Raw genomic sequence first — 16,338 nt, 5'->3', positions numbered from 1 at the left:
CATGGTGCTCCTGCTGCCCTGTGTCCCCTCAGCACACTCCTCTCCCTGGCACAGCTCAAAAGGCATTTCAGGAGCACAAGAGCTCACCAAAGTTGTCTGAGCCTTTCTCTTTGGTTGTGCCTGTGTGGAGCAGGAGACATACCTGAGTGTGCTCCCTGGTGATGGAGGTCCCCTCAAAAAGGGAAGAAGCCCAGAAGTTTCTCTCCTTGATTAGGTGCAAATGCCACCTCACAGGCCGGGGGGACTTCACCTCAAATTTAAGGACAGAAAACTGGACAGAAGCCAAAGAGTCCTGCCTGGACAATTCACCAGGAAAAGAAGTGAACAAAGAAACTAATCTCTTTTGTGAGGTGTTTTACCAGGAGCAAGAACCTCTTGCATCTGGCTCAGTTTCTCTCTGTTTATTATTTTGCCTTTTATTAAACCTTTTTGTTTCCAACACTGCAACAGAAGTCATCCTGCTGATTTTTATGCCTCCAAATGTAGCTGAGCTATCTTGGGTGTGTTATACACCTCTGAGAACTTATGAGGCCTGGCTGGAGGAAGCTAATATAACAGAGACACACTGAAAGGCAGGATTAGAAGAAGAAGAAGAAGAAGAAGAAGAAAGAAGAAGGAGAAGGAGAAGGAGAAGGAGAAGGAGAAGGAGAAGGAGAAGGAGAAGGAGGAGGAGGAGGAGGAGGAGAAGAGAAGGAGGAGAAGGAAAAGAAGGAGGAGAAGAAAAAGAAGGAGAGAGGAGAGAGAAAGAGAAGGAGAAGAAGTGGGAGAGAGAAGGAGAAGAAGGAGAGAGGAGAAAGGAGAGAGAAGAAGGAGGAGAAGAAGAAGAAGGAGAGAGGAGAGAGGAGAGAGAAAGAGAAGGAGAAGGAGAAGTGGGAGAGAGAAGGAGAAGAAGAAGGAGAGAGGAGAAAGGAGAGAGGAGAGAGAAGAAGGAGGAGAAGAAGAAGAAGGAGAGAGGAGAGAGGAGAGAGAAGGAGAAGAAGAAGAAGAAGAGAGGAGAGAGAAGGAGAAGAAGAAGAAGAAGAGAGGAGAAAGGAAAGAGGAGAGAGAAGGAGAAGAAGAAGAAGGAGAGAGGAGAAAAGAGAAAGGAGAGAGAAGGAGAAGGAGAAGAAGGAGAGAGGAGAAAGGAGAGAGAAGGAGAAGGAAGTGGCCAGGGCTGCTGCAGGGATCTGGTGCTGATCTCTGGCTCGTTCCTGCAAAGTGCTGAGCACAAAACAGCTCCCAGGAAGGATTAATTCTGTGCTTGGCTGTCAAGGACACACACAGTTCACTGGCTATATGTGTGCCCAAACTTAAGCATGTGCTTAATGAGGCTCGAGTGCTTTGCTCAGGGCAGGGCTGGATCCTTAATAGCTCCATGGTTTTGCAGCTTTTGCTGAAAAATGGGGCTAATATTTTTTCCTACTTCCTGGGAGATTTTGAGGACAAACTTACTAGTATTCATGGTGCTCGTAATGATAGCAAGGAAACTCATGAATAAAAAGGAAGGAATTATGTATCAATACATCAGACTTGCAGTAATTACTTTTTCCAACCTATAAACCTATTGTGAACCCAGGAATTTCAATGGGCACATACATCACGTACAGTGAGAAGCAAAAAATCCAAAAAGCTGGAAGAAACTTGAGCTCTGCTATGCTTCTAATATGTTTAATGTTATTGTTCCATTAAATCCCTACCCTTAATGACCCCAGACATATTAAATAACATTCTCAGGGCTGAAGAAATGCTTCAGACTTCTAATTTTACACATATTTTTTTTCCTCCTGTGCTCTCAGACCTCTAGAAGTGAAAAACCTCTTGAAAATACTTGAGAAACCTCTGTAGAAAATACTCTGCAGTCTTTTTCCTGAAGGGAGGCTGCAGGTAACTGGGCTCACATGGAGCTCTGTTTGCTCTTGACAGTTTTTCAAAAATAGTTTTTGCAGCTGTATCATTTTTCATGTTTGCAATTTGTGGTGAGCAGACAATGTACAGTGGAGCCCCAAAGGGATAAAACAAGGGGAAAGATGACAGATAGCATGGGCTTGGCATGGCAAAAATGCTCACACCACTTGCTGAAGAGCACAAAGGAATCTAGGCCATGCAGGGACAGAAAATATTCATGGTGGCATAATTTCTTAATGAAGATGTCTTTAAAAAGATGCAAAATATCACTGCAACACCTCATTAATGACATCTCCTGCTTTTTTAATTGCTGTGAGGATTTTTTTCTCCCTGCTGTGACAGCAGCATTGACCACGTTAACATTGGCACTGGGAACTCTTTTGTTGTGCTGTCAAGTACCTTTTAATCTTTCAATTCTTTTGTGTCAAGTCAGGTTTCTACCTCAAGGATGAACCAAACCTTATTTCTGGGTCAAGAATTTTGTTTTATCTGAGGAGTAAATTAGTGACAGGAACTTCCCAGAGTGTTCACTTGCTCTCCACATTCCCTCTCCCCACCAGCATCTCCAGGAGGGAGACAAAGATGAATTTCAGCAAGTCCCACCTTTGCACCCCTGTGATTTCTGGGGGTGTGTGCTGCCTCCTGTGCAGTTCACTCAGCGTGGGTTGTGACCCTCCTGCTGAGCTCCACGGGCAGGGGAGGCTTCTCTAAACCAGGGTGTGAAGACCTGAGCTTCTGATTTTGGAAATGCACACTCCAGCCCCCACTGCTGGCCATAAAGCAGCTGTGGGTGCCAATGCTTGCAGCAGAAGCAGCAGTGGCTGTGAAACTTGTGTGCTTCCCAACACTATGCCTGCCTTTTAAATTTAAAGATTCCTTAAAGAAAGGCAAAAAAGCACCTCACTAGTGTTTGCAGGGTGCAGGGGAAATAGAGGCAAATGTTACAAAGCATGATCCTACTTGTCTGGTCACATCATGTCCAAACCACAGCAGGCAGTGTTAGATATTGCTGGATGTGCTGGGTTATACATTAAATGCCTCTCTGTACATCCATCTAGCACAGGAGCTCATCTCTCTGGTTTTGTTGGGCTTCCCTGCTCTGTAACAGCATTTCATGAATGTGGCTTTATTTACAGCCACCTCCTAAATAGTAACAATAAAAGGAATAAGAGTAAGAATAAGGATAAGAGTAAGAGTAAGAATAAGAATAAGAAAGAATAAGAATAAAAATAAGAATAAGAATAAGAGTAAGAATAAGAATAAGAATAAGAATAAGAATAAGAATAAGAATAGAATAAGAATAAGAATAAGAATAAGAATAAGAATAAGAATAAGAATAGAATAAGAATAAGAATAAGAATAGAATAAGAATAAGAATAAGAATAAGAATAAGAATAAGAATAAGAATAAGAATAGAATAAGAATAAGAATAAGAATAAGAATAAGAATAAGAATAAGACTAGAATAAGAATAAGAATAAGAATAAGAATAAGAATAAGAATAAGAATAGAATAAGAATAAGAATAAGAATAAGAATAAGAATAAGAATAAGAATAAGAATAAGAATAAGAACAGCCTGTGAATCTGAGCTCTGACCAGGCTGAGCTCAGCACCCAGCTCACCCCATCTTCTCAGCCACCTCCCCCAGGGACAGGAAAGGGACCAGTGGCACCAAAAAGCACGGGTGGGGAACACATCCTGACAATTGTGCTTACAGTAATAGATTTTTTTCCATTTGCTTTTCCCGTGGTGACAGTCAGCTACTTACTGGGCAGAGCTGGAAGTGATATTCTGAATTGCTGAAGGAAATTCTCCCAGTTGATCAAACTCTTATGTGGTTTGTGCTGATCAAAGATTCTCTTCATATCTCATGCATTTGAAAGCACAAAAGAATGAATGAAAAAAGAGCTATTCTTCTGAGCTGGTAGACAATGAAATGATGATTGGTGAGATTATGCCTTGACTTTACTGTCAGCACAATGTCAGTAAAGGCAGCAGTATAGAGAAGGTGCATTTTGAGATATTAATACCACTAAAAGAAGCAGAAAAGCCCCCCAAAAGAGAAAAATGTCTGGCTGTATTATTATTTTTATAGTTTGGTGGAGAATAAAATGAATTTTTCATATTATTGGATCATATTATTTGCCCTGATTATTCTTCCCTTGATATCATATCTGGTTGTGTAGGCAGAACTGGTAGCTCAATGTTTTGCTCAGGTGGAAATCTGCTTTCCTACATATATAGATATTTATTATTTATTTATTTATTTACTTATTTATTTATATATATTTATATGTAGTAATCTAGTGCAGGGCATGGCAGGAACCTTCCACTGGTGCTGCTCCTAGCAAGGGACAGACCTTTCACAACCTTTTTACAAATTCCCTGCCCTGTGTAAAGGAATTACAGGTGGCTTCTTTGTCTTTTAGCAACAGTGCTGGTGTTAATGGCAAAGCCTAAAACAGGCTCCCAGGGCTCTGGGTTGGTTGGATTTTTAGTGAGTTAAAAAGGAACTAATTGTGCTTAGTAAAGAAGGGGTTTCTGAGCTGAGGGAGCTGCAGGGTGTTCTTTCCAGGTCTTGGCTTGGGGATGCTCTTCTCAGGAAAGGGAGCCAGTTGCTCTGGTGTGTTTGTCACATTCATCCCCCCTCAGGAAGGCACTCACATCAGCTGCAGCAGGAGTCTCTGGGATGGTTTTGCCTTGACCATGGGATGAGGGGAAAGAGCAAGGCTGGAAAGGAGCAGGGGAGGGAGGCCAGCACACAGGAGGGCTGTGGCCCTGTGATCACAAAAGGACATTCTGAGGATCATGTTAAAGCAATGTCTGTCAAGAATGGTTTAGTTCTAGCTGATCTCACCCTGGGCTAGGTGACCTCCTGAGCCTCTTTTTGCTTTTCCACTGGAAACAGAAAGAAAACCCACCTCAATACACTGTGTCCTTGTCATAGCCTCTTTCCCCACTGTCCCTCTGTGCCAGGTAACAAGATATATATACATACAAATGTGCTTTCAGAAGCTTATTGTTATTCTCTGCATAAGTTTATGGTTTATATTAAGCTAACTGGTCCTTGAGCATGTGCTGTTGTCAAGCTCTCTCCGTCTGCTCAGGAGAAAAGTGCTCTGGGGCTGGCACACAGGAGCATGATCTGGGTATTTATCCTTTTGGCAGTTTGCTAATTATTCCTGTTGCTATCACATCCCCGCTCGAATTTCTGTCTCTCTGCCACAGTAAATATTCTCTCATTTTTCCAAGCTGCAGAGCTGCTACTTAAACTGGAGAAGCCTGAATATCCTGCAGGGGCCCATATTGTCATTTGGTTGATAGCAGTGAAAGGGGCCAAACATCCTTTCTGTACCACTCAAATTGCATGTCTTTGCATTCCTGCATTGGCCACTCATTTTCTGGCCCATATTCTGCTCCTGTAAACAGCTCCTATGGTCCCTGGGAGTGCTCTTTGTAGCACAATGCCTTGATAAAGCCAGAGCCATCAGCTGCCAAGGCTCCATAAGGAGTCAGAAATAGGCACCAGAAATCTCTGCTACTGTAGATGTAGCTGCATTAGCCATATCATTTCTCGTCCTAAGGACTTCCTAAGCCATTAAAATGTATTATAAAATTAAATGGTGTTTTTCCCACCTGTCCTAACTGGTGCCAAGTGCATTGAAAACCCTCCCAGAGGATACAACTCTGCATGCAAAAATCTCAGTACCCTCCTAAGGACTGCAGCTGCCTCAGAGACACCTTTTTTTGTTTTTGTTTTCCCATGGGCTGCCTCCTTTACTTAGAATAATAAGCTTTAGATGATCTCAGGGCACTCTAGATCCCCCTGCTGCACAATCCAATTTGACATAAGTGTTGCATGGAGGGGAGGGAGGGAGAAAATCTTGCAAGCAGACACCGGACTTTCAGTCTGAGTTTCTCATTAGTACAAAGAAGAAGTTCATCAGTGGGGGCTTGAGAGATTTCATGCCTGTCTGTGTTGGAAGAAAGGCTCTCTGGGACTGATGGAGTGTCTGTCTTTCAGTGGTGTGCTGGATCAAGGGGCTGCTTGTGGAGCTTCCAAATGCAAAAACTTCCCAAGTCCATTCCAGGCCATAAAATCACAGCAAACTGCTGAGTGGCCACCTTTTAGTCCTGCAGTAACTATCCTTTTAGTCTGGTATTAGCTATATTTTATCATTTAGGCAGCACTGTGTATGAGCTGTTAAGCCTGCAGCTGGCCTTCAGGACAGGTATTTAAGTGCTCCACAGGAAGAGAGGAAAGCTGCTTTCCAAAGGAGAAGAATAGCAACCTATAGCTGTGGGTGGACCCAGTTAATCTCCTGTTATCTGTTCCCATAGCCAAATGATGCTGCTATCAGTGTTGGTCCTGCCCTGCCAATGAAATTACAGAGCCTCACTGCTTTCCATCTCTCAGTGAGTTTGCTGCTGCCCAATTCCCTGGGCTGGGTCAGGCAGGGGCTCTGTCTGCAGAATGGCCTGACCCAAGCAAACCTGCTCCCTGCTGCAGCAAAGCTCCTTGTCCTGCTCCCTAATCATCCCTAATCCCAGCAGCTGACTCCCCTGATTATGTGTCAGAACACGAGGGCAGCCTGTTTAAAAGGAGCTGTTTTCCAGCACTTCCTCTCCTTAGCTCAGGGATGTGGCTCTGACACAAGAGGTGTCTCAGAGATGTCTCTGGACTGCAGCATGGAAGACAGCATGTGTCTGTCAGGATAACACTTAGCTCACTTTGGGCTCCCTGCCCTATTTTCTAGCTTTCTGGCTGCTGTACAGATAATAGAACCCCTCCAGAGCAGAGGAAGTCTGGCACTGAGCAGGATTCTTTCGAGTAATGCACAGCCCTGGTGGGTATTAATCCTGGTAGTTTAGGCGGGTGTATGTTAGTGATCCTGGAAACTAAATCCAGATTTCCATGGTAAAGGTTTAGTTTGTATAATACTATTTTCTGAAATGCCAGAGTGTCTGCAGAACCTGCAGTTGCACTGTGGTGATTTGGTTCATGAGCAGCAAAAAGAAAACTCCCGAGAAGTTATTCATGTTGAGGTTGGGGGATTGAGTAATTGGCAAAAAAAAAGAAAAGAAAAGAAAAAAATGTTTACAGAAGCATTGAAGAGAAGCTTGAAATATAAATATGAATAATTATTTCTCAAGCTTGAGAAATAATTCCTAATTATTTCTGAACACAAATCACTATGTTGATTTACCCAAATACTACTGAACACCAAACCAGGTCCCAACCATAGCTAGAAAAGAGCTGACTCACCAGATTTATTCATGACTGTTCATTTATCAGAGCAGCTTTCTCTCTTCTGTTTGCAAGCATGACTCACTTCTATAGCCACCAGATCAGATCACAGTTGCATCTTGTCTTGTGTCAACACAAACGTGTCCCTGTCCTGTTTGAAATCATTCTTTGCTTCCTATGTGTTTTCTGAGTTGTGCCATGGTGGGAAAATCTTCATGGTCTTTGATTTCCCCTCAGTTCTTCCTTATTCCCTACACGTGTCACCATGCTGATTTGTCTTTTCCTCATGCTGTAGTTGGGCTGGTGCCACCATGTAATTTTTAACTGTGTGCAGTATCAACAGACCTCCATCTGTCTCTCCTCCAGAGCTTTCCAGCCCGCCGTTATAAATATCTGCCAAATCCTTCTCCAAAGAGAGGATCACCAGATTCCAACTGTTTGCAAAATAAGAGCTGCTGCCAGAAATCCTCTCCCACCGTCTGCAACCTGTGCAGAACCTGTCCCTGCTCGGGGTGGGGTGGCACTGCTGGCACTGAGGAGCTCAGGCTGGAATTTCATAGTCCCTCAGAAGTTGTGGTGGTCTCTTTGCTCAAGCAACTCATTATATGTGTCATTTTATTAGACAATAACCTTCAATAACCAGCAGATAGCAAAATCAAACTGACTTGTGTGTAGGGGTGGGGGTTTTTCCCTTTTAAAATGCAGTTCTGATTTAAAACATGCACTGGTGTGGATGGGTTCCAGTGTTGTTTTAAAAGATGTTTTGCTTGACCTGGAAGGGTCTGGGAATTCATTCCCCTTTCCCAGCCTGTCACTGAGGGGCTGAAGACTAGTTACCATGATCTAACTGACTGGACTTGCTGAGAGAAGTTTAATCTTCCACCTCTCTATATTTTTACATCATAATAAATCATTAGAATTAGCAAAAACCAGATTTGATTAGATTGTGCACAGTTAAAAAAAAAGCTATTTTTAACATGGATAAAATAAAATTATGTATCAATGCAGTTAGATAAAAATTCTAGATGATGATGTAGGTGCCCTTTGACACTGGAAGCCTTTCTCATACCAGTCTGTTAATGGCATTGCTCTGTTAGACTCGTGTGACTGTGTGAGTTCAGTTGTGTTTTTTGGGCTACAACCCACACACATTAGTGTTTGCTGGTGGTGTGGCAGCTTGCTCTGGCTGGGGAATTCCCAAGCAACCTCTTCAGGTACTGCTGCAGACATCAAATTAAAAATAAATGACTGCTTGAGTAAAAACCTGCCTAGTTAATATTAGATCTAAGAAACCAGGTTTCTGTTATATCCGAGGAAGATTGGAGTAAGTCAGCACAAAGGATATTTCAAGGTTGTTGCAGCAGAGGATTTCGTGTTTGGATCTGCTACATCTTAGTTCTGGAGAGCTCTGCAGAGGAATATAAGGAATGTAAAGCATCTTGGGGGCTTGGTAAATCCTCCTTCCAGTCCACTTTCTGAATAACATGGTATTTCCGAGAGGCAGAGGAGTGGGTACCATGTGTTGGACATGGGTGTGGACCATGTGAAACGTGGCTGGTGAGTGGTTTTTGTCGAGGGAAGCACCTTAGGCACTGAAGAAACTTGGGAGTTTGTTTCATGATGTGTCATCAGGTTCAAAAAGTGCAGGTATTTTCATTGTTTAAATTGCACTGTGGATTTGGTGTCCGTTTCTGAAGGTTTTAGGGCAGTCAATTTCATTATATCCTGATGAGGGTGTGCAACCGCTTAATAATACATTATGGCAGCAGGAAAATATGTACAGACAAGCCTGAGCCTGCAGGACAGCTGTACTGACTCCCAAATGAAAACTATCCTCAGCCCTTGCTGGGGATGGCAGGGAGCACAGGGAGCAGGGAAAGGGAGCAGGGCTGTGCTTGCCAGGCTGAGATCCAGCCCCCAGTTCAGTCTGATTTTCTGCAGCAAGATTTGCTCATAAAGGAACAGCCATGGTTTCTTCTCAAGTGTGCAGGAGATAAAAAGCAGGTGGCATTGATTAGCTAATTAGTAATATTTTCTGCACCTTATCTGCTGTGCTTGGTGTGTGTAAAGTTTGCAAAATCTCGGGGTGAGGATTTGTTGAAGAAATCAACCCTTTTAAAATCTGGAGAAGAGGGAAGGTTACATACAAATATGTAATTTTATGGTCACCAGAAATAGATTAATCTTTTTTCTTTGAATTAATATTCAGGGCTCATTCCTTCATTTTTTAAGGGAATATGCACAATGAGCTCACATTATTTATTTTTTTTTTTTATGCCAGGCTCGCTTTTTGCTTGTGTCCTTGTGAACCCTTTGTGGCCACAGCATCTCCCTGGCAGGACTTGTGCCAAGGGCTGGCCACCTCCACAGCCACTGCTGGGACACTGCTGGGTCAGTGCCATTTTGCCAGAGCATCACTGAGGTGTTTAAGGTCACTCTGACCTCGAGTTCTGTTGGACACAAGACAATACTTTGATGTTGTTCATCATTTAGGGCGAGATAGAGTACCTTGCTGAGATGTTAATATAATAAAAAGGAATGTCTGAGAAAGGGTATCAGGCTTTCAAACCCTGCTGGGTGCACAGCAAATTCTTCATACAGCCAAAACCCACAGGACTGACCTGGTTTCTCCAGCAGCTTGCACAACCCCAGGTGGGTTTGTAGTCTGGTGGTCACAGTGCTGGGCAGACACAGCTTCAGGTCCCCAACAACCCAAAATTAGGGGAGATTTGACTCTGCACCAGCAGGATCCCAAAGCCTCCCCTGCGCCCAGGTCCCCGTGCAGGAGCTGTGTTGTAGCTGCCAGCAGGCAGCACGAGGGACTCATGAGCTGTCAACTGGGCCACCTGTGGCAGCAGGCAATGAGGAAGGGCTTTGTTTTCCTCTTCTGGAGAGCTGTCCTCCCTTGCAGATGCTCTGCAGGCAGCTTTGCCGTGCTTATCTCCCTCTGAGGACTTCAAAACAGGTCGAGGTGGGACCAGGTGTTGCACTGGTCAGATACTTGAGCTGTGCTCCATCCAAAAGTGAGACAGAGATTTTGCTCCTCTCTTACACAGAGCTTTGTATTTTCCATCTACTGTGGTGTGGAAGCCTTCCTATTTCTAGCCTTCCTATCAGAATGACATTTTTTATTGGTTCTTAAACTGAAGAAACAACAAATTCTGCATCTTCTCTCGAGCACAGTCTTGTTAATGTTCTTTGAAACATGACAAGTGTTGTGGCCATCAAACTGCAGTGATCCTGTTCCTTCTGAAATGAGAAAAACATGTCACTTTTGGCTCTAAGTAATACAAAGGGAGAGGCATATGCTAGATGGGAGCTGCATGGCTGCCAAAGATGAAAGAAAAATGTTATTACTTTTGGAAATTTCATAATTACAGTTAATGATAATTTAATGAAATGACATTGTCTTCACTGCTATTGCTAATGAAATGTTTGAGAGTGATAAAACAGATCTTGTTAAATAGAGCGAGAGTTTTGAGTGGAACAGCTTTGTGACAGCACACTGCCTGCACAAGTCTTGAATTCCTATTTTTTGCTAGAGTAGCTCAAAAAGGAAGATAAAATGAAGGCTGCATGGCAAATAATGCACAAATGAGGTATTTAAAGGTCTTCCATTAAGCAAACAATACTGAACTCCTGAACAGCATGTTGATGGCTGAGCACTGCTCCCCTTCATTAAAACACTTCCCTTGTTTTCCTTTGCAGGCAAACCAGAGAGCAAGAAACCCCGCCTGACTTTTTTTACTTCTCAGACTATGAGAGACATAATGCAGAAATAGCAGCATTTCATCTCGACAGGCAAGTGGAACAGATTTACATTAAAAGGGGAAATACTGTGATAAGTTGCTGCACTCGGCCATTCCTGCGACTGAATTACTTTTTAGAAGGGGAAAGTGGAACAAAGGTGGGCAAATGCCATGAATAAATGAAATGGCAGATGATGAAAGGGTAAGTTAATAATTAGGAAATGCAACTCACTCTGGGAATGAGAAACCTGGCAATAAGCAATTCTCAAAAAGAAAGAGAAGTTATATTGAAGAGGAGCTGAGAAATTAATTTCCCCTGTGATCTTGCAGCGCACAGGGAGAGGACCCATCTCCCAGGGAATGTGTCACGTTGGTGTGACAGGAGCCTGGCTCACCCCAATTAGCTCCAGGGCACAGAGATCCAAACGAGCCGCAGGGAATGGTGCATTCAGAGGGGAGTCCTTGAGAGGGAAGGGAGCTCTGGATTCACAGCCAGAAGCTGGGCCTGTCCCACATCAGGAGCAGATTTATGGCACAAGTCAGTGGGAAGGAGAGGGCAGTGGTGGTGCCCTCATGCTCCTGTTGCTGTTCCCCCTCCAGAGTTCGTGCAGGGCATGGTGGATACCCCAAGACTGCAGCCCTCCCTGCCTGCCCAGACGAGGGGTGGGAATTGCTAATTAGTGATTAACAGTATGTCTGGAAGCAATGGCATTTCACTGAAGCCTCTTTCACACTGTGAAAGGCCAAGAAACATCCTTTCAAAAGCGCAAAGCTTTGGGACAACAAATTATTTGGGGGGTTTGTGTCGCCTTGCTGCCTTCTGGAATGATGGCTGGAAAATGGGAACACTTCGGTGGGTGGCCCTGGGTAGGTTTTTCAGTAAGAGCCAAACCTGATCAGATCCTTCAAGGATCTTCTCTATTTCATTGTTGTTGACCTTGGTGCTGATCCCTTCTGCTGTGTATTTTATATTGCCGTTTTAAGCAGATGGTGCTGCAGAAAAAAACCATCAGTGGAGTTCCTACGGGGGGTGTGTTAAATATCCACACACTAAGCAGGAAAAGCAGTTGCTACCCAATGAAGGAAATCTGAACAGCAGACAGTGGATATAAAAATCCTGCCTATGGGGAGGCTTTGTATGGGGTCTTTGCTCTTTTGCTGTATCTAATAGCAGTGCTTCACAGGGAGGTTTTTATGATCTATGAAGGCTGGGGAGGTTGGGTTGGGAGAGGCTCTTCTCCCAGCCTTTGCCCGTGGGAAGATTTTTGGTCTCAGGGAGGTTGTTTAGGTTGGTATAAGGGTATTAAAACAGAGAGGAGCAGGAGGAAATAAATCAAACACATACTAAGGCTGTCAGAAAAAGAATTACATGGTGTTTATGGAGGAAAGAGGCTGAAATCCCATTCCCCAAGTCACTTAAAAGCTGGTGAGCAAAATGCATGTCATAACAATCATGAAGTAGTACAAAGTGAACAAATAAATTTTTGCTGTCTCTGGTTTTTGGAATCATATGTATCTTCATTTTTGTCATGGAACAACACCCTCCCTACTTTTCTTGTGTTTTACTCCATACTACATAGGCAATGCAGAGCTCCTCATATTCAGGACATATTTTCTAATACATTACACGAGGAATTATCCAGTTTAAACTGATGGGCTTTATACTCCTTAAAGCCCACAGATAAACGAGCCTTCAGAGTGTAATGAAGCTTCCTAAAACCTGTAACTCTCATTACTCTTTAATCCTTTCCATAACCCTCGTCTCCCCTGCCTCTCGCAGGATCCTGGATTTCCGGCGCGTGCCCCCGGTGGCAGGCAGGCTGGTGAACATGACGAGGGAAATTCGAGATGTTACTCGTGACAAGAAGCTGTGGAGAACATTTTTCATCTCACCAGGTAGTCCTGGAAATAACTCTCTCTTCTCTCTATCCCGCTGAACACGTACTTAAGGAAACGATGTGTAGATGGCTTAATTGCTCAGATATTTCTAATAAAACTGTCTTCTAGAGCTTTGAATAAAAATAAATGTGGAGACACAGCTTACAAAGAAGACTTTATTGTTTTGAGTGCCTTTTCCCCTTGACAAATTATCTGCAGAGAAAGGTTTTTATGTTCACCAAAGCAGTGTATTCAAAAAATGGTTTATGTAGAACAATTTCTAATGCAATTTTTTCTGGTGCTCTCAGTTTACCCAAACCCTTATTACCCAGCCCATTAGTTATTCAGTTGTTTTTTTTTTTCCCACTGCAAGGTGATCTGTCACTTCTGTTGGTCAGATGCATTTATTTCTGGGTTTGACTGGAGTACCAAACCTTATTTCTCAGAGCCATTCAGGTTTTATTACAACAGGAGTTTGGACAAAAAAAAAATCAGGAAATAGAGATGTAATATATCCTGCTTCCAGCTCAAGCTCTCTGTTGGGCTAGAAGTGACCTGAATTGTTCCCAGTCCTCACTCTTGCTTCGAGGGCTGACCCAGAAGCTGATACCACTCCCTCTTCAGCCTTTCACTACATTTTGTGGACCCAGTCAAGGATGGACCTCCACAGGGTGGGAATTTTAGAAGCACAGGATAAAACCCCATCCTGCTCACCAGAATATACAACTGGAATAGGGAAAAATGGGCAAAAGGTGGGAAAAAGTGACAGCATCTCTTGTTTAACATCTAGGATGCTGGGATGGAGAAATTAAGGCTCTGAGTAATGGCACAGAAATTTTTTTTTTTTTTGCATGCAGAATTTAGAGGTTGTAGGTTCAATTTAAAGCACAGTGTTGTGTTCCAGTAGTTCAATTCATATTGTTTCAGCTGTGTGCAAGTGTGCTTTGCTGATCTGAGGCTGTGACTTGTGTAAGAGGCAATCTGGAGCAGAAACCTCTGGAGATCTCTGCCTTGCTCTGTGTGTGATTGGCCAGAAGCTGTTTATCCCAGATCCCTAAAGTAGAGATCCAAAGACTTAATTACAGTTTCTCCCAATGTAACTGTAATTTATTGCTGTTAGCTAGAAACCAGGGCCCTGTCATTGCTGAGCTTTTGCTCTTAAAATGTTTATCACACTTTTCTGATCCCCAATAAAGTCATTATTACAGCAGTTATTTTTAGCTTTGTATTTATGTTCAGCTCTGCAGGACACAGTTGAGCAGACAGTTATTTATTCCAGGAACTTCACTTGTAAATTACATTACATAATTGCAGAAGGTTTCATTCTACCCAGTAATATGAGCACTCCAATTTTACATGCAGTTACAGTGACAATACATGGTCACCAAACCTGGTGGACACAACCTTTCTGCATTTGCCTTAGTTGCTTTCCCTCCTTTTTTGTTTCTCTATGCTCTTTTTTGGTTTTGGCTTGATTTTTGTGGGTAAATACATATTAGAATGGCAAAAAAAAAAAGAATCTTTTGACTGTGCACAAGGTGCTTTAGCTCACTTTTAAACATAAGCCATTTTATTCCTATTTTGGCAAGTAAAATGTGGATTAATAGGTTTGCTTGATTTTTAGTGTTCCCAGGTTATACTTCAAGACCTAGGGATGAACTTGAATTATTTCTGAGAAATACAAAACTGTTCTCAAGTACTGAGCAGGTTATGTCAGCCAGAGCAGGGCAATACAGAGTTAAGGCTGCCAGTTTGGATGAAGATCTTTATCTTGCCATTATGAAATTCCAGACATCCACACATAATCCTTTATTCAAATTTATTTAGAGGTCTCAGATAAATTCAATTAAAATATTTGATTAACTATGAATCAGGCTTTTCTGGAGAATAAAATGCTCAAGCAAATAATTTTTCTTTCCATTTTACATTTCCTGAATCAATATACTTTGGTTAAATCATGTTGGTTACTTGTCAGAGTTCTTCCCTACAAGTCCCCAGCTTAATTAGTCAGATTCTCATTAACATATGCCCAACCTCTGTCTTGTATTTCATACTGACCTTAAAAGACAGGCATTAATTAATGCTTAATGAAAAAATAACAAAGATCCTAAATTAAGCTTTTGGAAGCAGCTTCCACAAGGCCAGCAGGCAGCTCAGGCAGCAGAGTGAGGACAGGGGAGGAAGAGAGAGAAGAGAAGAGAAGAGAAGAGAAGAGAAGAGAAGAGAAGAGAAGAGAAGAGAAGAGAAGAGAAGAGAAGAGAAGAGAAGAGAAGAGAAGAGAAGAGAAGAGAAGAGAAGAGAAGAGAAGAGAAGAGAAGAGAAGAGAAGAGAAGAGAAGAGAAGAGAAGAGAAGAGAAGAGAAGAGAAGAGAAGAGAAGAGAAGAGAAGAGAAGAGAAGAGAAAAGAGAAGAGAAGAGGTTCAGTGAATCCAGCTCCTGGGCACCCCAAGGATCCCACCAGGAGCTTTGTGCTATCTCCCAGACCTGTGTGGGGATGTGTTGGAAGAAACCTCACTGCATTCCCACTCCTAGGCCACCTCCCTTGTCCCATCAGGGGTGGAAATCAGGGCCAGGGAGCCGCAGGCAGCTTCAGAGCACAGTGCCCAGCAGCATCCCTGACAATGGCTGTGAGCAGGCAGGTCAGGGGATGCATTAGGCTGCACTCAGAGAGAAAGCAGATTGCAGAAAAGTGTACTTTCAGGCAGTTTGGACTTAAACATGAGAAATGGAATTAGGTCAGTAATTATTTAAATTAATTTTACGTCCTTTGCAGCGAGGCAGACTGCAGTAGCCCTGCTACATTTACAAATGAATGGTAATTTGCTAGGAAAAAAGAGACATATTAATGATGTCAGCCTTCATTTTGGAAGTAATTGAGGCAGCAGCTTAAAGAAATCAATGTTACACAGCTAGTAAGCACTATGTTTTTGTTCATATTAACCAATTCCAAGGGATTATGGATTTTTTTTCCCCTTTCAGCATACAATAGCAGTTCTGAATTACCTATTATTTTGAGCAGGTAAATGAAAGATCTTTTCATGCATTGCTGTAGTAAATATTCAGGATTCTTTCCAGTACTCCAACTGCACATGCTTGCTAAATGTCCTCTATTAACAGTCATGTAAAGCTGAATAAAAGAATTGCTCTGCCGAGCAATTTGCTTCAAGGTATCCCCCCCTTGTTCCTTTTCTTCCTGAGAAGAATTATTGTTCAGCTATCAGGAGGATGCACAGAGAATTTGCAGATGAGTACACAGACACTCTGGTTCTTAATTGTTGTAATTAGTTGGAGTTTCAATCACCAGACCATGATTTTTGCCTGCATTTCATTACGAATCACAACCATTCCTCCTCAGATAATGAAAATCAGATGCTGCATCATGGGGTTCTCTTGTCTCTCTGCTGCTTTGGGGGAGCAGTTTTGGTTTGTAGTGAAGTGTTTTGCATGTTGGAGATGCTCAGCCCTTGGACATCCCAGCATGTATAAACATCCCTCCCTGTCTGGTTGGCCAGCACTGCTGTTGTTGCCATTCCTGCCCACCCTGCAGGAGCACAAATTCCTGGCTGCTGCTCCTTTTGCA

The 16,338-nt window shown here is 42.8% G+C and overlaps 1 protein-coding gene across 1 annotated transcript in view; it reads left to right on the top strand.

Moving 5' to 3' along the window:
• FAM20C (FAM20C golgi associated secretory pathway kinase) overlaps nt 1-16,338 on the top strand; it is a 56,500-nt gene that overhangs the window by 32,821 nt on the left and 7,341 nt on the right. The window contains exons 4-5 of the mRNA XM_084216294.1: nt 10,841-10,933; nt 12,662-12,777. Of these exons, the coding sequence (XP_084072420.1) occupies nt 10,841-10,933; nt 12,662-12,777 (209 nt within the window). The remainder of the gene's footprint in view (nt 1-10,840; nt 10,934-12,661; nt 12,778-16,338) is intronic.

The sequence above is a fragment of the Fringilla coelebs genome (assembly GCF_963513975.1).
Source record: "Fringilla coelebs genome assembly, chromosome: 16".
In the NCBI taxonomy this organism is placed as follows: domain Eukaryota; kingdom Metazoa; phylum Chordata; class Aves; order Passeriformes; family Fringillidae; genus Fringilla; species Fringilla coelebs.
The sequence above is the reverse complement of the archived record's forward strand: the minus strand, read 5'-3'. Positions and strand labels throughout refer to the sequence as shown.